Source organism: Delphinapterus leucas, chromosome 19 (genome assembly GCF_059928025.1).
Source record: "Delphinapterus leucas isolate spDelLeu-1000000601 "Yukka" chromosome 19, BTC_Dleu_Yukka2, whole genome shotgun sequence".
Lineage (NCBI taxonomy): Eukaryota > Metazoa > Chordata > Mammalia > Artiodactyla > Monodontidae > Delphinapterus > Delphinapterus leucas.
The window spans coordinates 53,819,441-53,838,513 of NC_143147.1; the positions used below are offsets into that span (position 1 = coordinate 53,819,441).

Below are 19,073 nucleotides of genomic sequence, written 5' to 3' on the forward strand. Positions count from 1 at the left end.
TAACTAATTTGTTCAAGGTCTAATAACTAATAAATGATGAAGCCAGGAATGGAAACCAGATCCAGAATCCAAAATTGTATACTGCCTTTTTTCATGAAGAAAAACACGTTTTAAAAATGTTTACTCAGAAAATGGAAGAGGAATGGATTTTAAACTATGTCACTAGATTTATGATACATACTCATTCCACAGATAAGCCTTTAATACAATTAAACCTTTCACAGATCTTAGAAACTCAGGGCATTAAAATAAATGAGAAAATTTAAAAATTATGTGAAAATTAAATTAAATGTAGGAAAAGATTTTAAGAAATTGAAGATCAGATGCCAAAACAATTTCAATTGGGGTTTTGTAAATATTAAACCACTATTGCTAATAAGGTGTGCTAGCCTTCCTCAGTCTTACTGATTGCTTTTGTCCATCTGTTGTGCCAAGAATGGATGATGCACCAACATAAACAAAGGCCTACCAAAGAAACAAGGTTGAGGCTTTCTGGTATAATTAGTAACTGGCATACCAAATGCCTGTGCAAAGACTGTGAGAGAGAAGTATACCTCTGAAGTATACACTTAAAGGGTAATCATTGTTATTATTCAAGAAACCAACTAGCTAAAAATCAAACACATTGTCAACAGACCTTTACCAAGCTCCTGGATGAATACGGAACAGGCCTCGTATATACAGAGAGACAGATACAAAACAGATCATTATAATACAATATGGAAAGGTAGAGGTATTGCACATAGGATGTCATGGTAGAGGGAAGAAATGTGTGGCAGAGACACATTTTCTTTTTCTCTGGAGGAGACAATATCTGAACTGAGTCTTAAGGAGTGAGTGGGGTGATTAGGAGACGAAGGGGAAGGACATCCAAGCCAGAAGGAACAGAAACAGATAAATCCAAAGGCAAAATAACAAAAACAAAAACTGGGGTGCTGGGGTAATTACGAACACATAAAGACATATAAGCTTCTACTATGTAACAGAAAAGTGGTGCATTTACACTCGAACTATTTTTCAACTATTTTAAAATTCTCTTTGTAAACTTAGGAACATATCCTTGAAGGCTCATAGATGCCAAAAGCCACATAGGCTGGTATATCTTCATTACAATTAAAGATAACTGTTACTTTGCTTTTTTCCTTAAGTTTTTAATGTTCCAGAGTCCATAATTCAAACCCCCTCATCTTGCCCCTCTCTTACAGAGGACAACACTGGCCCTAGAAGAATGGCTCCTTACCCATTCCCGAAGGCTGGAATTGCCATTTTCCTAGTGACACTTTGTCTTATGTTACCAGTGACTATGCTCTTCACAGTGTTAAGACTGGGAAATGTAGAGCAACTTATAATGGAGATGTTAATTTATGTTCTGCTTTTCTTCTTGTTTAACAAGACTGCAAACACTGCAGAGGTCATGACCCAGGGAAGTTCAGGCCTTGACTTGTTAGCATCATCTTTAAGAAAACACCGAAAAACATTACCAAATAATTAAATTGTGCTGGGTCATTCTGTATATTAATTAGTGGTAATACTCATGAGGACGCTTTACCATGAAAAACCAGCTCTGAATATATTAATATCACAAATCACACTGGAGAACATTTTGGAGAAAAAGTTGCCAGCAGCATGAAATGAGAAGGCCAGCTTTAAAAATAAAAGTAGAGCTTAACCCAGAAAGAGAAATCCAACTACTAGTGGCTACTAGTCTGAGTCTATAACGCCAAAACACGCCCCTTGATGGAAAGAAAAAAAGCTGAGCGACAACTTACTTGGAAAAAATCGTCCCCAGCATACTCTTCACTGAGATTTTCTAGTCCTGATGCAATAAAGAAAAGGCCTAAATAAAACGACTATCTGCCAATCGGATTATGATAAACATTGTTCCAAGGTTAAATAAGTATTAGTTAACTAATTCTTAGTACCATAAGAAGCAACTCAGGTGAAAACATTACCATGAAAAAGGCAGGGCTCAGTCAGGTGTTGATCCTTCAGAAAAACCACTTCTTTACATGATGAAGAATGAGCCAAGTACTAAGCAGTATCTAAGCCTTTTGCCACACAAAGGACTAACCAGATAATCCACACCCTTTCATAGGTCCTGCCCATTGATTGGCCCCAATAAACTGATTTGCAACAAAAGTTCATGTGGAAGAAAGCTTTTTTTTCCCTCCCTTAAATAAAAATGCCACCAATATAATACTGCAGTGAAATGGAAGGTCTGATTTTAACCTGCTAACAAAAGTAAAGTCAGTTATGCAGTAAAGAAAGGCCAATTATTTCCATATCATTCAATGCTGAGCAAGGGCAATACACCCTTGCTAAGAAGAATGAACTGTGAACAACTGGAAACCCTGAAATGGATTAAGGAGTGAGTGTGCCGGGGGCCTTAAACTTTATTTTCTCGTTGTTAGAATTTGAGGCTTTTGTAAACAAAAGTGAAATTTTTCAGAATTCAGAATTTATAAGCCAAGTTAAAGATAAAATAGATTAGTTGATCAGACCATTAACATGAATTGACTCTGTTCAGGTATTTATGGAATTATGAGATTCAGTTTGTGCCTCTAAAGTGAGTACAATCTGGCTGGGGAGACCAAGTAAATATTCAGGGACCACTGCCAAGTAACACACCAGCAAACACCAATGAATAATGGCTGAGGGGACACAGCTTATGGGCACAGCTTCACTGGCATGGGGTCATCCGGGAAGATTCCTACAGTATCATAGAGGCACTGATGAAGAGGAGGCCCTGGAGGAGAAGGGACAGGCCTTCCATGCTCCTAATTCCCATGTGGGTGGTGGAGGCAGCTGAGCCAGAGCCCTCAGGGCTGAAAACGAAGTCTTTTTAGAGAGATGCGGAGTAGGCAGCCGACAAAAGGAAGACTCAGAATGCCAAACTAAGAAAGGAGATTTAGTATAAAAAGCAACAGGAAACTAAAGAAGGTGCTGGAGGAGGAAGAACTGTGATGACGAGAAAGATGATCCCAGCAGCTTCATGCCGGCAGTCCGGCAGCCTGTGAGGGGGCTGCTGCGGGAAAGGCGGCTCTGAGAGAGGGTCTCAGAGTGAGCGCGCCTGGGAAGGGTCGGCGCCTCGTCATCAGTGATGCACACACGTGCCTTCCATTTCAACGCAAGCCCAGGGTGGGCAGAAAGCAAGGGAGGAGAGGCAAGTCCCCTGATGGACAGGTGGCTTGGTGCCATACAAAAAGTACAGGCTCCACCATTCATAGCTGGGTGATTTGGGCTAGATTACTGAACTTCTCAGCACCTGTTTCATCCTCAACCATAAAAGCGGGATTAAAAATCCTACCTACTTGTCAGAGTAGAGCATGAGGTGAGAATGTGTGGGGGAGGGAGGCCTTTGCCATCACTGTCAGAGGAGGCAGGAGTGAAAGGAAGTGAGAGCTTGAACGATGGTCTTGAGAGGAACCTGAAAAACTGTCCTCTGCCTGGGATGTCAGGAATCTATGACATCGGGTTGGGTGGGCGAGCAGTGGGGCACCTGAGAATTCCTCTCTTCTCAACAATGCACGGCACTGGCCGCAAACGATGCCAAGAGAGTGCATTCTCCCAGAAGGCCAAGATTCACTCTGCATTAGGGGGAGATGAGCGCACCGATCTTCAGCTTAACGACAGTTAGTCAAGGCCCAGACGAGGCCTGAAGCTAAAGATCAAACGCCCCTCAGAAGCAGCCGTGACAGCAGGTTGAGAGTGAGGGGCCTCCGTGAGAGGCAGGGACTCTGAGGAAGAAATCAGCTCAGGGCAGAGGATGTGAAGCTTTTCTGGTAAGAGGTGCTTCAGTTTGTCACACTAGCTTCATTCTTGAAATGGGAGTAATGTCTGATATTTTAACTTAGTTTGTTATTATTCAGTGCAGATTAAATAAAAAATTCTATCCACCATAGAGCTTATACAACTTTACCACTGCATTTATTTGCAAGTCTGAATCTTGTTTCTAGCTTGTCAGCTCCCTGGGGGCGGGGCCATGTTTTATTCATCTCTGTCCTTGCAGGTCTTTAGCACAGCATGCCTGGCACACAGAAGATACTCTGATGTTCCCTCTACCTAGAATGCTCTTCCCTTATACATCCACATGGTTCTCTGCCTCAAAGTCAGGGCTCTGCTCCGGTGTCACCTTTCCCACAAGGCCCACCCCCCCCCCACCCCCGCTTCATCTCCCTTTATCCTGCTCTTTCCCCCCACAGTAGGATCACCTCTTAACATACTATATACTTTACTCATTTACTGTCTTTACTTATGTATTCTATTTATTGCTGGTCTTCCCTCATAAGGACAGGACTTGTGCCTGTTTGGTTTCACTGATGGATCCAGGGCTAGCATAGTGCCTTGAACATAGTGACAGGTTGATACATTTGTGTTGAATGAATGAATGGTGATCTCAGTGTAGGTTTCAAGGGCTGCAGATCACTCCTTCCTTGTTACACTTCTCTTCTGGCCCTGAATAATGCACACTATACCAAATGTTCAACAGGAAAATAACTACCATTTCAGAGTCTATACATCTGAGCCCCAAGTGTTGAATACTATGATAACAAGCCAACAAGTTTTAAAGAAAACAATCCAGAATGATCAGCATGTATGCTTCATTTACAATATAACTAGATGCAAAGGATGTCATACCGCTTTCTTTTAGCTAATCAATTGATCGTCAATAGTTAAGCTATTCATAACTATTCATAATACAGACTTCTCTAACAGAGAAAAGGTAAGACTCATTAGAAGCCATTAATTTAAGCTAGCGAGATAACTATTATTAAGCATCTCCTACAACTCTTGGTTTCCCCAAATCAAGGGAAAAATTTGACTACTATTAAAAACAACCAAAAGTCTGGACAGCAAAAGGAGAGGAATGGGGCCTCTTTGCATATCCTGCATGCATTTGATTTCTCACGCTCAAATGTCTGTAACTTCTTTTTTTGGTAGTTAAATGTTTAAGTTGAATACCAAAGGAAGGATGTTTCAAATAAATCATGTTACAACTAGGCAGACAACTACATTTAAACTCTCCATTAGATTTTACCCTGAAGCAAATTCTTGGCCTACTGTCTTTGTAACCATCCTCCTGGTGCTGTAGGCAGGACAGAGGACAATAAAGAGGGGGAATTCATAATACATATTGAATATGAAATAAGGAACTTAACCCCAAATAATTTTTTAAAATTACTATAGGCAAGAGCAGACCACTCTGAGATATTAAAGAATATTCTAGTACCAGTTTGTGAAAAAGACATGGAATCATCAGATTTTATACTCGGAGCAGCTCTGAAAGCTTGCCTAGTTCTCTCCTCCTCCCTCTCCTCTCCTGGCTATTTTGTAGGTGAGAAACGGGGGTAAGATTTTACATCCAGGGAGGGAGCTGAAACCAGAGTTCAGGCCTCACCGATATTCCCACTATGCTTTGCTGTCCACTCTTTTTTTTTTTTTTTTTTGCAGTACGCGGGCCTCTCACTGTTGTGGCCTCTCCCATTGCGGAGCACAGGCTCTGGACGCGCAGGCCCAGCGGCCGTGGCTCACGGGCCCAGCCGCTCGGCGGCATGTGGGATCCTCCTGGACCGGGGCACGAACCTGTGTCCCCTGCATCGGCAGGCGGACTCTCAACCACTGCGCCACCAGGGAAGCCCTGCTGTCCATTCTTATTTGTGTAATTTTTAACTTATATCAGCAATGGCTGATCTCTTAATTATGAGTTAGATATATCACCTAGAAATTACGACCTCTGAGCTCTTAGGAGAAAAGGTTAAATAAATTAAGAAAATAAGGACGTACTGATGTACGGTATTCTTAGTGCCCAGTTTTGCAGGTGCTCTCATTAGAAACTTAACTAAGATGATCATCACTGACTCATCAGCAAATCCGGACTCTTCCACCTGGCACCCACAGTGCACTTCCCCTCCCTCCCTCCGCTTTTAGCTGAGATGCCCTAAAATGACCCCTGTGCTCTAATCAGTTCAATTCTCTTCTTCTTTCTCATTTAACTTCTACCTCTGTGATTTTTATCCATAGCATTCCTCTTTATTAAAATGCTTTCCAGAGTTTTCTACCAGTTCGCAATTATCCCTTATGTTCAAGATATTTCAGAACTTGCCTTCTCTCCACATTCTGCCCTCCTTTAACCCTACACAACCCAGTTTGCTCCTTCAGGCTCCACCCTCTCCGAGCATGGATTCAATATGCCCAGTAAAAACACCTCATTTATCTGGAGGCCAATTTACTGAACAATTTCAACTATCTAGAACATAGCCAAGAACCAAGATATATGCAAAGTTCTCTAACTTCTAGAACTGAAAAAACACAATAAATGAGGTTCAAGTGACTACTCACAGGTAGTACCAACTTATCCACTGGGCACAGCGGGCACAGGGGCAAGGGCCCACAAAAATATTCTAATTTCTTCTAAAATCAGAAGAAAAATAAAAGAACTTTCAGGTTGAGGAAAATGTTTTAAATACCAACAGTTGGAAAATAAAAGTTTAACATTTTCTTTATGAAGAAAGGGATCCACGGAATTCACGACATGGCCCTGCTGGCAGGAAGCTCCTCTGCCTCTCATCAGAGTCTAGTTGCTCTCACTTTACAGACAACTCAAGGGTCCTGGAGGTTGCCTTTCTTAGCTCACAGCTAAGAAGCAGCAAATTAGACGAGGGGGAATTGTCAGAGGCAGGCAGACTGACACAACTGACTTGAATTCCTCAAGTAAAAGCTGATAGCAAAACCATTAAAAACAAGAAAAAGTACAACAAACTCAAAAAAACAGGGCACACTAGGTCTACTTAATGACTCCCAGGGCAGAGTCCTCTACATTCCAATAGTTCTTGCATAATCGCCATGTGATTATGGTTTGTAATGAAGATCCTTATTCATTGACGTAGTGTTTATAATACTTTGCTTCAGACACCAAAGATGTATGTAGCATTTCTTTCCTTTTAAAAAAGGCTAAAGTATTAGAGCAATTAATATTTAAAGAGGTTAAGCTTCAGTCGTTTCGGAAAAATGAAGCCTTTGATTTCTTACTAATTCCTATTCTTCCCTCCAGTGAAACTGAATATGCCATATGAAGCCTAAGATAAGTAACTGTACACAAAACGTATCCTTAAATTCCCAAGTATCAGTTAGTATGTAAATAATAAAAATGTGCTAGTTCTGGCGCAGGCATATCCTTCACCATCTCTGCCCACTGCTGCAGAGCTGGAATTCCTCAGCACAGCATAATGGTCCTGATCAATCTCCCTTTTACTCATCTTTCAAGGCCAGGATCAAGAACTACTATTTGTGAAATACTTGCAGATTTTCTCGGGCAAAATGGACCATACTTTCCTCCATAGTCCACTGGAACCCACATAAGTTATAAAAACTTAACTATTTACATCATCATGTTTACACATCTTTCTCCCTCACTGGATTGTGTCAGGGACACTAGTTGGCCTGCATACAGAGAAGAAAAAAAATACCCCTCCTAGGTGGATGAATTAGAAAAAAGCAGTCATCTAGGTATATGTAGCCACCCTTGTCCCCATCTCCTAAAGCCCCAGCACCTTGTATGAGTAAAAAGGCACCCCTTTTCCTCTTCCTCAGGCTAGGGTTGCCAGATAAAGCCCTGAGTATAAGTATGTCCCAAACAATGCATGGGATATACTTACACTAAAAGATTATTTGGTGTCTTTCTGAAATTCAAATTTAACTTGGCATCCTATATCCTCATCTACTAAATGTGGCAACCCTACTCAGCTGGGCAGTTACAGCCCACGTCAGGGTACACGGCTCACAGGGCGACTGGAGTGTGGGCTGGATGTTAACCCCCACTTGCCAGTTGACCTTGTGCACAGCTTGTGCCCAAACTGCGCAACTGAATAGGTGGTCCTGGATTATGAGCTCTTTGAGGGCAGGTAGCATGTCTTACTCATCTTTGTTATTTCTATAGTACAGAACAAAAGTTTATGAAATGTACATCCTAATAAAAGCATATAGAAAGAAATATTTCAAACTTGCATTTCAAAAGAAATATTTTTGGATAGAAAGAAACTTCTCATCTCCTTTCCATGAAGCTTAGTAGAACTGTCACCATCTATCCTGGTCAACCTTGGTCACATTGGCATTCAACCATCGTTAAGTTCAGCCTGGAAGCACAGCACTGAGCTGAATGCCAGGTGGGTGTCCAAGGACAACCGTGAGAGTCAGGGGGCACCTACATACACACTTTTACTTGCAGGACCACAGAGTATCTTACAGACCAGACCTTAAATTAAATCAGCTTTAAAGAAAAAACAAGGCTAACAAAATATATTGCATACAGACAAGCTTAGATACAAAGGTAGATTCATTTAACGGTTATTGTTAGTCAAGCAGCAACTTAGTTGCAAAGGACTGGAATTTTGACAGTTATACTGCTGAGTTAAAAATAAAAATGACTGGGCTTCCTTGGTGGCACAGTGGTTGAGAGTCCGCCTGCCGATGCAGGGAACACGGGTTTGTTCCCCCATCTGGGAGGATCCCACATGCTAGGCCCGTGAGCCATGGCTGCTGAGCCTGCGTGTCCGGAGCCTGTGCTCTGCAACGGGAGAGGCCACAAAAGTGAGAGGCCCGCGTACCGCAAAAAAAAAAAAAAATAAATAAATAAAATAATAATAATAAAAAATAAAAACGACTGTATACACATTAAGTTTTTATTTTTCCTGATTATAAAGTAACAAATGCTTATTGTAGAAAACGTATAAAATGTAAGAAATAATAAAGCAGAAAAACCCACCTATGATCTACCATCTGAGAGCAGTTGTCTTTAAGATGGAGAAATAATAGAACTTCCTTTAACTTTTGTTTTTCTCTTCATTCTTTTTAAAAATTCCTTTTTTGTACATTTTAAAATGAACATCAACTAATAGAATAATAAATGCATTAAAATATTGGGAGGATGAGCTCAAACTTTTTTTTCAAAATTTTGAGGCAATCACAGAAAACAATTTTGGCATATTTCCTCCAGTCCCTTTTTCTTCATAACTGAAATCACACTTAGAGAATAACTGAGGATTAAGTGGAAGGTGATTTGATCCTTAGGCAGGCAGTTTCTGACACGGGCCCACTTTATATAGATAATGGATCACTAGCAGGGCGGCCACCAAGCTTTTCATCTCCCTGCTCTGGCTGGTATTTCTCCCTGTTCTCCCTTCCCATTATTACTCCTTACTTGGGGAACTGGCATCCTTCTTCCACCTGCTCCAGGGCTAGCCCCAGCAGGGTCTGCAGGAGCCCGATGGCTGGCAGCTAGAGGGAAAGGAAGCTGTCATTCCTGCTGACATTTCTAGGGCTGGCTTCTTCCGCAGCAGCCACCTGGAGCCTAGCTCCTTTGATATGGGTTGGTTACTTTGTTGGTTTTACGTATTTTTTATGTGAGGAAAGACAGAGTCAGAATTTTCTTTAAAGTGAATAATAAACTAACAATTGAGTTGTGATTTGCAGTTTACAAAGAACTATAATCAACATTTATCTTATTTAATTCTCACGATCTAAATATTAGTTAAATATTACTACTGTTCCCATTTTACTATGAGAAAACTGAGGCTCAGAAATTAAGTGACTGAATTCAAGTTCAAGTCTTCTAATTCTAACTCCTGAGCTCTTATTTACACTGCCAATGCCAGTTCTACATGTAGACTCACCATCTTCAAGATATCCATTCAACAAATATCATCATCTATGTAGCCTAAACAGGTCTGCAAAGAGAGAGAGAGGGGAAGAGAAGAAGAGAGGAAGAGAGGAAGGAAGGAAGGGGGGAAGGAAGGAAGAGGAGAAAGGGAAGGGAGGAAGGGGGAGGGAGGGAGGAAGGAAGGGGAGGAAGGGGAGGAAAGAAGGAAGGAAGGAAGGGGAGGAAAGAAGGAAGGAAGGAAGGGGAGGAAAAGAGAAAGAGAAAGAAAGAAGGGAAGGGAGGGTCTAGGCAGATTGTCTGGAGCTTTCCTTGTGAAAAGCACTCTTGACATTTGCCATTCCCCAATGTGAGAGGTAAACAGGATTGTCAAGATGAAAACGTGGTTACAGACCAAGCTGTGACGTGAAAAGATCAAGGTCTTGTTCCATCTACATTCCAATAACTATCAGGAATATTGACAGATTGTTTTGGACCCTTTGTAAGGTTCCCCTTATTGGTTCTTCTCACCCAATAGTTGTTATGTCATATAGTATAAACCCTTGTGGATCTTCAAAGATCTGTGTATTTGTTTTGGGGAAAGGTAGGTAGAAGAGAAGCTGTGAAATGCTATTCTGTCCCACCTTGGATTAGAAAAAGAGGTGAACTTTAGTCACAAGCAACAGGTAGCTACAGGGAAAAAGGAAGGAGGGCCAGTCCCTGGAGGCTAAGGACAAGTGTAATTGGTAGTGTACTTGGGATCCCACAATGGCCAGAAGCCCTGGCTCTCTCTCTACTCCTCACGCTGTTGAACTCTGAAATTCCTGTTTCTACTTCATTCTCCCTTTTATAATAGGGATCTCCAATCCCCAGACCAGAGTATTTGTCTTAGGACTCAGGAAGCTTCTAAACTTCAGTGAATGGGTGATGGGGAAGCAGGGTGCCTTTACTTCTTTTTCCAGTATTGCAAATGAGAGAAGTTGAACCTGGGCATTCCAACTTGAAACACTGAACTCACTTTCCATGGAAATTTGCTATATACAGTTACATTCTTTAGTTTTCCTATCTTAAATGCTAAAGAGGTTCTGTGGACTATCTAAAGGCACCTCTTTTCTTAAAACAACAGCTGGGAAATACATTTCTAGTTCTATACAACAGCCTTAATAAAATACTAAACCCCTAAGAACTTTGAAACATTAAGAAAACAGGAAGAAACAGAATCTTAGATGTCAACCCCTAGGCTCCAAGCAATGGAAACATTCAAATCACGCAAGAGAAACATTCATCCTTTTTTAAGGATAGGACTTTATAAACTGATTCTTTACAAATGACCTTCTCTGTGGAAACAGCATACTCCTACTTCTCAGTAACTCTATGCTTTTCACAGTAAGGCATTAATACCTTATATCTGTGCAGCCCGCAGGTTTACATAGAACTTACATTATGTGAGTTGGCCGTCACTGTGGTAGGTAAGGAGGAATTATCTTCATTTTACAGATGAAGAAATAGACACAAAGGTATTAAGGGACTAGTTCAAGACTAAAATGCCAGGGCTGTGCTAAGACTCAAACTCAGGTTTTCTGACTCCAAGTCCAATACAATGAGTGAGTTGTGCAGAGAGGATACTCATAACTAGATTCATGGCCCCATGGAACATTATGATGGTATAGTCAACACTTTTCTAATGCTGATGTCAAGTCGCAGTAATATATTTAAGGCGGTGAGAGGATATTTTGTCTCAGCACCATTAGTATTTTTCTATGATTAAAATTTAGATATTTAATTTTGAGCTACCTGAAAATGGTGTGTGTGTATGTATATATTTATCTTATAATTTTTTGCATTAATTAATACATATTTTAGATGTGCTCTACTGAAAAACAAAACAAAAAGCCCTGTTTTGAAAAACATGATTTAGCAGATATCTGCAGCAATGTTTTATGAAAGGACTCACCAAATTTCTTTCACTGTTTTTTCTTTTTTTTTTTTTAACATCTTTATTGGAGTATAATTGCTTTACAATGGTGTGTTAGTTTCTGCTTTATAACAAAGTGAATCAGTTATACATATACATATGTTCCCATATCTCTTCCCTCTTGTGTCTCCCTCCCTCCCACCCTCCCTATCCCACCCCTCTAGGTGGTCACAAACCACTGAGCTGATCTCCCTGTGCTGTGCGGCTGCTTCCCACTAGCTATCTATTTTACATTTGGTAGTGTATATATGTCCATGCCACTCTTTCACTTTGTCACAGCTTACCCTTCCCCCTCCCCATATCCTCAAGTCCACTCTCTAGTAGGTCTGTGTCTTTATTCCTGTCTTACCCTTAAGTGTCCATCAACAGATGAATGGATAAAGAAGATGTGGCACATATATACAATGGAATATTACTCAGCCATAAAAAGAAACAAAATTGAGTTATTTGTAGTGAGGTGGATGGACCTAGAGTCTGTCATACAGAGTGAAGTAAGTCAGAAAGAGAAAAACAAATACCATATGCTAACACATATATATGGAGTCTAAGGAAAAAAAAAAGGTCTTTCACTGTTTTTTGATGAACTTGAAATTGTTCTCTCTCTCTCTCTCTATATATATATATATATTCAATTTACATAGAACTTTCTGAGATAACCTAGTAAGTAAAGTACACTTTTAGAGAATTTTTAAAACTATAGTAGCCATCTAACGTCACTGACTTAATAAATGAGAAAACTGGGCTACTAAACAGTCAATCATCACACAGATTTTTTATAAAGAAGTCCAATGCAGAAGTCACCACATCAGTGATTACAATTAATGTGTCTGGCAAAACTACTAAACCTCTCTCTTAAAGTGGTTATATATCTTCTTGAGTCATATTGTAGTCATTAGCCAGAGTTAATTTTGAACAGATAGACAGAGAGATATTCATGTTTAGGCCTGTGTGATTTGGAATCTCTTCCATTATTTGGTTATTTTGCTAAAGCAATCCAAAGACTGAAGAGTTGCTTAATATCACCAAGACTCCTAATAACATATCCGAAGTAAGATTGCACTGAGATGTCATATAAGGATTACAGAAAAAGCAATCTTGTAGAGAGACTGGTGATCTTAAATTAAACCCATGGAGAAACAAATATGCCTGCCTGAGTTCCCACCAGGAATTTACTAACAGTCTTATTGTTAGTTATGCCCTTCCCAGCTCTAAGCCCTACTTCTTTCTTATCAGGTAATATTCCTAAGTGCCAGAGCAGTAAGGAAGTAATTTTTTTCAACAACTTTATTTTTCAGCTAAAATTCTAACTGTCAGGTCCAAGTTCTACTTCAGTAATATTGCTATTAATTTGGAGTGATCTTCTTTTGTAAAAGTTTACAGTTTCCAAAGAGTTTTCCAGCTGGCATGCTGTGAATGAATTAAGTGTTCTAAGATATCAATTCTCGTCAGCCCTTGGGAAGGCTGAGTGGCACTTGGCGTGGCTGCATCTCTGGCCAGCTGTGAATGGCCTCATCTACTTACCCAAGTACATCATCAGATGTTATCATTTTCTACATGCCATGATATGAAAAAGGCTGGGAAGCACTGAAGTGAAAAAGGAGTGGTTCTCCATTAGTTACAAGGTTATTCTGGTACATATGGATGAAGTCTTCCAAGCTGATTTGCAAAAGTGTCAGGTAAACATTAAAGCAGTCAGGGTAATGGGCTTAACTACTCTCACACTTGTTGAGGAAACTGGAAGTCATGTCATTTTACAGCTGAGGAGTTCCTTTTCAGGCACTTTGTCTCCCAAAAAGAAAAAAAAGAAGGTGCCAGAAGAGACCTATGAGGAAAATCATAAAGCCGCTGGTGCTGCAGTTTGCAGGAAGATTTACCTGGCCTTACTGCATTACTACTGCCTCTTCCTTGACACGAAGACTAAGGCTTTCATGCTCCTGATCCTGAAAGGCACATTCCCTTCGACTTCCATAAATCTGCAAAGCTTGAAAAGAGCCCCAGTGTCATCAAGCAAAAGAGCCGGCTTTAGGAATCTCACTGGAAGGAGGGGTGTCTTCAAGCCTCTCACTGCTAAGCCGGACATTTCCTAACACTGGACAAATTGTACGTCCAGCTCAGGGAGGGTGAACTGCAGTGGTCTTTTACCCTCCAAGCCAATTGTTAGCTTTTCACAAGAATCAGCAGGGAAGCACATGTGAAACCTCTGTGGTGATGGTGAGCACCCCCATGCCTTGTGTGACTCTGCATGTAGATGAAGCAGGCTGGGAGCTTTCTTAGCTACTGCTGCTGAGTTCTCAGAGCAGCCCTTTTCTGCGGCGTGGCTCCCTGCTGGGACAGCCCTTTTCAATTTTTCTATCCCCCCTCGATCTCTTCTCCTGCAGAACACAGGGAAACTTGATTGAAATAAAGACTTAGGGAACATGTTTTATTTTCTCCTGTTCAATCCATTTTAGAAAAGCTTTTAATTGGTTTTAAAAAGATGCTAAACAAAATGTGATGATGTTTTTCAGTCTTCATGAACTACAGATACCACTTTTTATACTTTCAAAGGGCTAATAAATCAATCATGAAATTAACTCTCCAGCTAAATTTAAAGCAAATCCACTGAATACTGGGTTCATTAAAAATCTATGCATTAACTTAGAAAAATTTTAAATTCAAAGAAAATTATCCTAGTAACTGAAATCTGACTTGAATTTTCAGTCCTACACTGAAAATCCAAGACCAAAGCAATCACAAAGGGAAAAAAGGAAGGCTTGTGAACCAGTTTTAATAAGCCAATTTACAATGAGGGAGGGGAGATGGGGGAGGGGGAGAAGTAGAAAAAAAGAATATCTTGATACATAACAACATAGTACCCCTGAAGGGATTCTTTTATTTGAGCATGTGCACACATGCACATACAATTTTTCTATGTGAAAGCTGAATTACAACAAATGCAAAATTAAGGATTCTGTGACTGATATGATTACTGTATTGTATGCATGTACAGTTCCTCTTTTGAAAGAAAAATGCCTACAACTTTTCTGTTTTCTTGACAGTGATAAAATAATAGCTTTCTATCAGTCTATGCATCTCTACAACATTCAGATTCATATACATTTAATATTTAATTGAAAACATCTGAAAAACCTACATGATAATGGTTTGGTAAAGTAAATGCTTCTACTTTAGAATGACAAATAGTCTTGACACTGGATCAGCCTGAAAAATTTTCCCTTATTGTCCTGAGAGAATACAAACTAATTTAAAAAAGCAAGGTGGTACAGAGAAAGCATATTTTTATTTTGTTAAATATATGCCAACTAGAAATATTTTAAATCTTACCTTCTTCTCCCACTGATTCACTTATACAGCAGGTCATCTAGCAGTCCAGGTCAGAGTCACCAAATTCTGATTAAGGACAGGCTGGTATTCTCTTAAAAGAGAATCCCCACCATTTCCAATCACTAAGGCAACTAGATCTATCTTCTACTTCTTACATGCTCCTATATCCTTCCTTTCCAATCCTTAGAGAAATTCATTCCACAGCCCTTTTTTAAGGATTCAACTCCTGTTTCTAAGATTTCTTCCAATCTGGGCCATGTATGTTGTATGCTCACTCCTTACCTCTAGCTCTGCATGGAATCCTCCTTTCATCATTTAAGCTTCTGACACTATCTATCTATGTATCTATCTATTGTAACCATTTTATCAAGATGTAACTCATATAACACACGGTTCACTGACCCTGTCACTGACCCTGTACAATTCAGTGTACAATTCAATGGTTTTTAGTAGATTGCACGGATACGTGCAACCATCACTGGAATCAATTTTAGAACGTATTCATCATCCCCCAAAGAAACCCTGTACCCATTATCAGTCACCTCTCATTCTCCCTATCCACCCCTCCAGTCCTAGGCAACCACTGATCTGTTTTCTATCTCTATAGATTTGCCAGTTCTGGACATTTCATATAAATGGAATCATACAATATGTAGTTGTTTGTGACTGGCTTCTTTTGTTTAGCATGTTTTCAAGGTTCATCCATGTTATAGCATGTATTAGTACTTCATTTCTTTTAAATGCCAAATAATACTCCATTGTATGTATATACCATAGTTTATTTTACTTGATGAACATTTGGGTTGTTTCCACTTTTTGGCAATTATGAATAATGTTGCTATGAATATTCATGTACAAGCTTTTGTGTGGATATATATTTTCATTTCTTTGGGGTATATACCTAGAAATAGAATTGCTGGGTCATATGGTAACACTATCTTTAACTTTTTGAGTGCGAGACTGTTTTTCAAAGGCTGCACAATTTACCTATTCCCACCAACAGTGTATAAGGATTCTAATTTCTCCATATGCATATCAATACTTGTTATTATCTGACTTTTTGATTATGGTAATCCTAGATGATATAAAGTGACATCTCACTGTGGCTTTGATTTGCATTTCCCTGATGGCTAATGATGTTGAGTATCTTTTTGTGTGCTTATTGGCCATTTGAACTTTACTTATTTTTGAATGTTTTCACTTTAGTCATATCTTGCCAAATATAAACTACAGCAATACTAAATACTCAATCCCACCAAAATGAGGGGACACTCAAAAAATATTTAAAAGTTTATATATATATGTGTGTGTGTGTGTATATATATATATATATATATTTGAATAAGTTATTCATGAAGCATATCTGTATAAACCTCAGTGCCAGATGCTGTAAGATTTAAAAGCATAAGACAATGTTCCTTTCCTCAAGGGTGTTAACAATTATTTTTATAAAACAAAAAGTTATTCCTAAGTCTTCATTCAAGATTTTGCAAATCATTTGTCAATATGTTCTATTTATTTCTATTAGTATCTATTTTGGATTACAAATAATTCTCAGGGGATGTCTCTGTTTAAATCCATGTGTATAGTATTTAACAATGTAAAGGGATAAGCAGTTTAAAAAGTACCATTGAAAAATTATTCTTTCTTCTTTCAAACGGCTTGTAGCATAAATTATTTTTAGCTAAAAACCTGAATATTATAAGAAGTAAATTTTAATACCTGGGAAAAGTCTCCTAATCTTAAATGCTGATTTCATAAAAAGGATTTTTTTTGTGTGTGATATATATATTTTAAAAATTTATTTATTGGGGTTATTTTTATTCTAGAAACTTTAGATATATCTATATACATTAAAAAATTTTTTTAACATCTTTATTGGAATATAATTGCTTTACAATGGTGTGTTAGTTTCTGCTTTATAACTATATACATATTTTTTGAAGGAATCAGAAAAGAAAAAAATTCTCACTTCTCTAATTTCAGCTTCGATATAAGCTAAAACTCCAACTCCTGGGAATAATAGTTTACAGAAAAATGATTTTAAAAAATCCTTTCACCGTGCAAATATGTAGTAAATTTTCAAGGTTGTTGTATGTTTCTTTTCACTAGTTTAGGGGAAAAAAAAAAACCCCTAGAAAGTCAAGACAAGTCCTTTACCTTTAGGCCTAACACATACACACATATAATTTTAAATGTTAAATTAAATATTAGATTCACCAGCTTAACACTAAATATTTTCCATACAGCTTAGTTTATATCTCTAACTTCAAATATGAGATTCCCATACAGACATTAAGATGTTTTTTAAGTTAGTGCTTCACCCCTTTGTATCTGCCTTTGATTGGCATTTCTTCAAGGTTACAACACGCAGAATCAACCAAGAGAATTCATGTCTTATGTCATAGCCAAACATGCGCAGCCTCTACATAATTAACATATTTAACCAACCCTCACAGGTTAGTTTAAATGTGTCAACCTATCAAAATCACCAGTCTCCAACAGCCACATGAGTAAAAACTACAACCACATGAACCAAGGTTCTGGCTATAAACTCACTCTTCAAAACTGCCACATTACACAAGAAAATAACTCAAGCTCATCCGTAAAAACTAAAAACAAAACAAAACTCCCTACAGGATGTAAATTACCCCAAATACAAATTCTTAGGAAAACTTATGAAATGAAAAACAAAACAAATGGGAACACGTGTTTAATCCCTTCTACATTACTATCATGTATTAATATCTCTCATGGGAAACGGAGGGAAGTAGGGATGTGTAATATGGTGGTGAAGTTATAAAGCAACACAGAATACTAACTGAAACTGGGATTTTGAGATCTTCAGAAAAAGAACAGAAAATTTCTCTGATTAAGAAAAGTGATTAAGAAAATCATTTACCTTAAGGCAGAAGGCCAGACCAGACAACCTTTCAAAATCTCTTCAACAAGAAAATTTTATATGTTTATGATAATCTGCTTATTTAGAGAGTGCACCGTTGTATAATTTACTGGAGAAACTCTGTGAAAATGTTCCTTATATTATTTTTACCTGAGGAGGCGCCTTTTTCAGTAACACAAGAAGAGCCTGTAATACCAGATTAGAAAATCGAGGGCCAATAGGGACATAATCTGAAAGAGAAACATTGCTATGTTTAGGGATTCGATATACATATGCACATATTCCAAACATTCTGATTTTTCTGCATAAAGAGTCCTGGGGGGTGGTGGTAGGATGAACTGGGAGATTGGGATTGACATATATACACCAATATGTACAAAATTGATAATCAATAAGAACCTGCTGTATAAAAATAAGATAAAAAAAAATTCCAAAAAAAAGAGTAAACACAGTCCTAAATAACAGTCAAGCAACTAACGATAACAAGACAAAATATCTACAATAACTTAAATGCTTAAAATAGTACATAAGAACTCTTATCTGTAAATTTTTTAAAAAGCGTCTAAATATCCATTTTGAGTTCATGCAGACATCTCTGTCTGATATTCAGAGACAGTTTTGTTTTTTTTTTTAAAAGAGGAAAAAAAAATCTCCAGGAGTATTTACTAAACATTTCCAAGAAGTTACTGCAAACCGTGGTAATACAGTGAGTACACAGGCAACAAAACATGATACTAGAAAATGGGTAGAGGGGGAAATGGCAAGTAATAATAATGTAAGTAAGGTACTTCAATACAACTGAAATGATGGTAAAGCCACTAAGATTGGTCCACAGATGGTGAAGAACAGTGAACTTCTCAAATAACTTTCTACCTGTTAAAACTTCTACCCATCCTTCAAGATTCGACACTAATGCCACCCCCTTTGCTTTCTCTGCATGTTGTACATGCACCCTTGCCCTGCGCTTAGAGCTGCCTTCAGGCATCAGCCCTCTGAAGTCAAAAGTGATCCTCCCCTTTCTGAATATCCAGAACACATGGCACATTCTACTTTGTATTAATTTTTGCCAATGTATGTCATAATGACAGCATCTTACTGCTTATTTTTCTGAAACCCTAATAATTCTAGCACAGTGGTAAGGGCTCAGCAAATGCTTACTGAATAAAGGAACAAATAAGTACGGATAATAACTATTCATACAAGTGAAAATATACTCAGAGGGCACACATTCCTGACATAGT

The 19,073-nt window shown here is 38.6% G+C and overlaps 1 protein-coding gene across 4 annotated transcripts in view; it reads right to left on the reverse strand.

The window, feature by feature from the left end:
• Positions 1-19,073, reverse strand: part of NSF (N-ethylmaleimide sensitive factor, vesicle fusing ATPase) — a 157,106-nt gene that overhangs the window by 9,990 nt on the left and 128,043 nt on the right. For all 4 annotated transcript variants that reach the window (XM_022589013.2, XM_089901362.1, XM_089901363.1 and 1 more), the window contains one exon: positions 17,983-18,062. In XM_022589013.2, the coding sequence (XP_022444721.1) occupies positions 17,983-18,062 (80 nt within the window). The remainder of the gene's footprint in view (positions 1-17,982; positions 18,063-19,073) is intronic.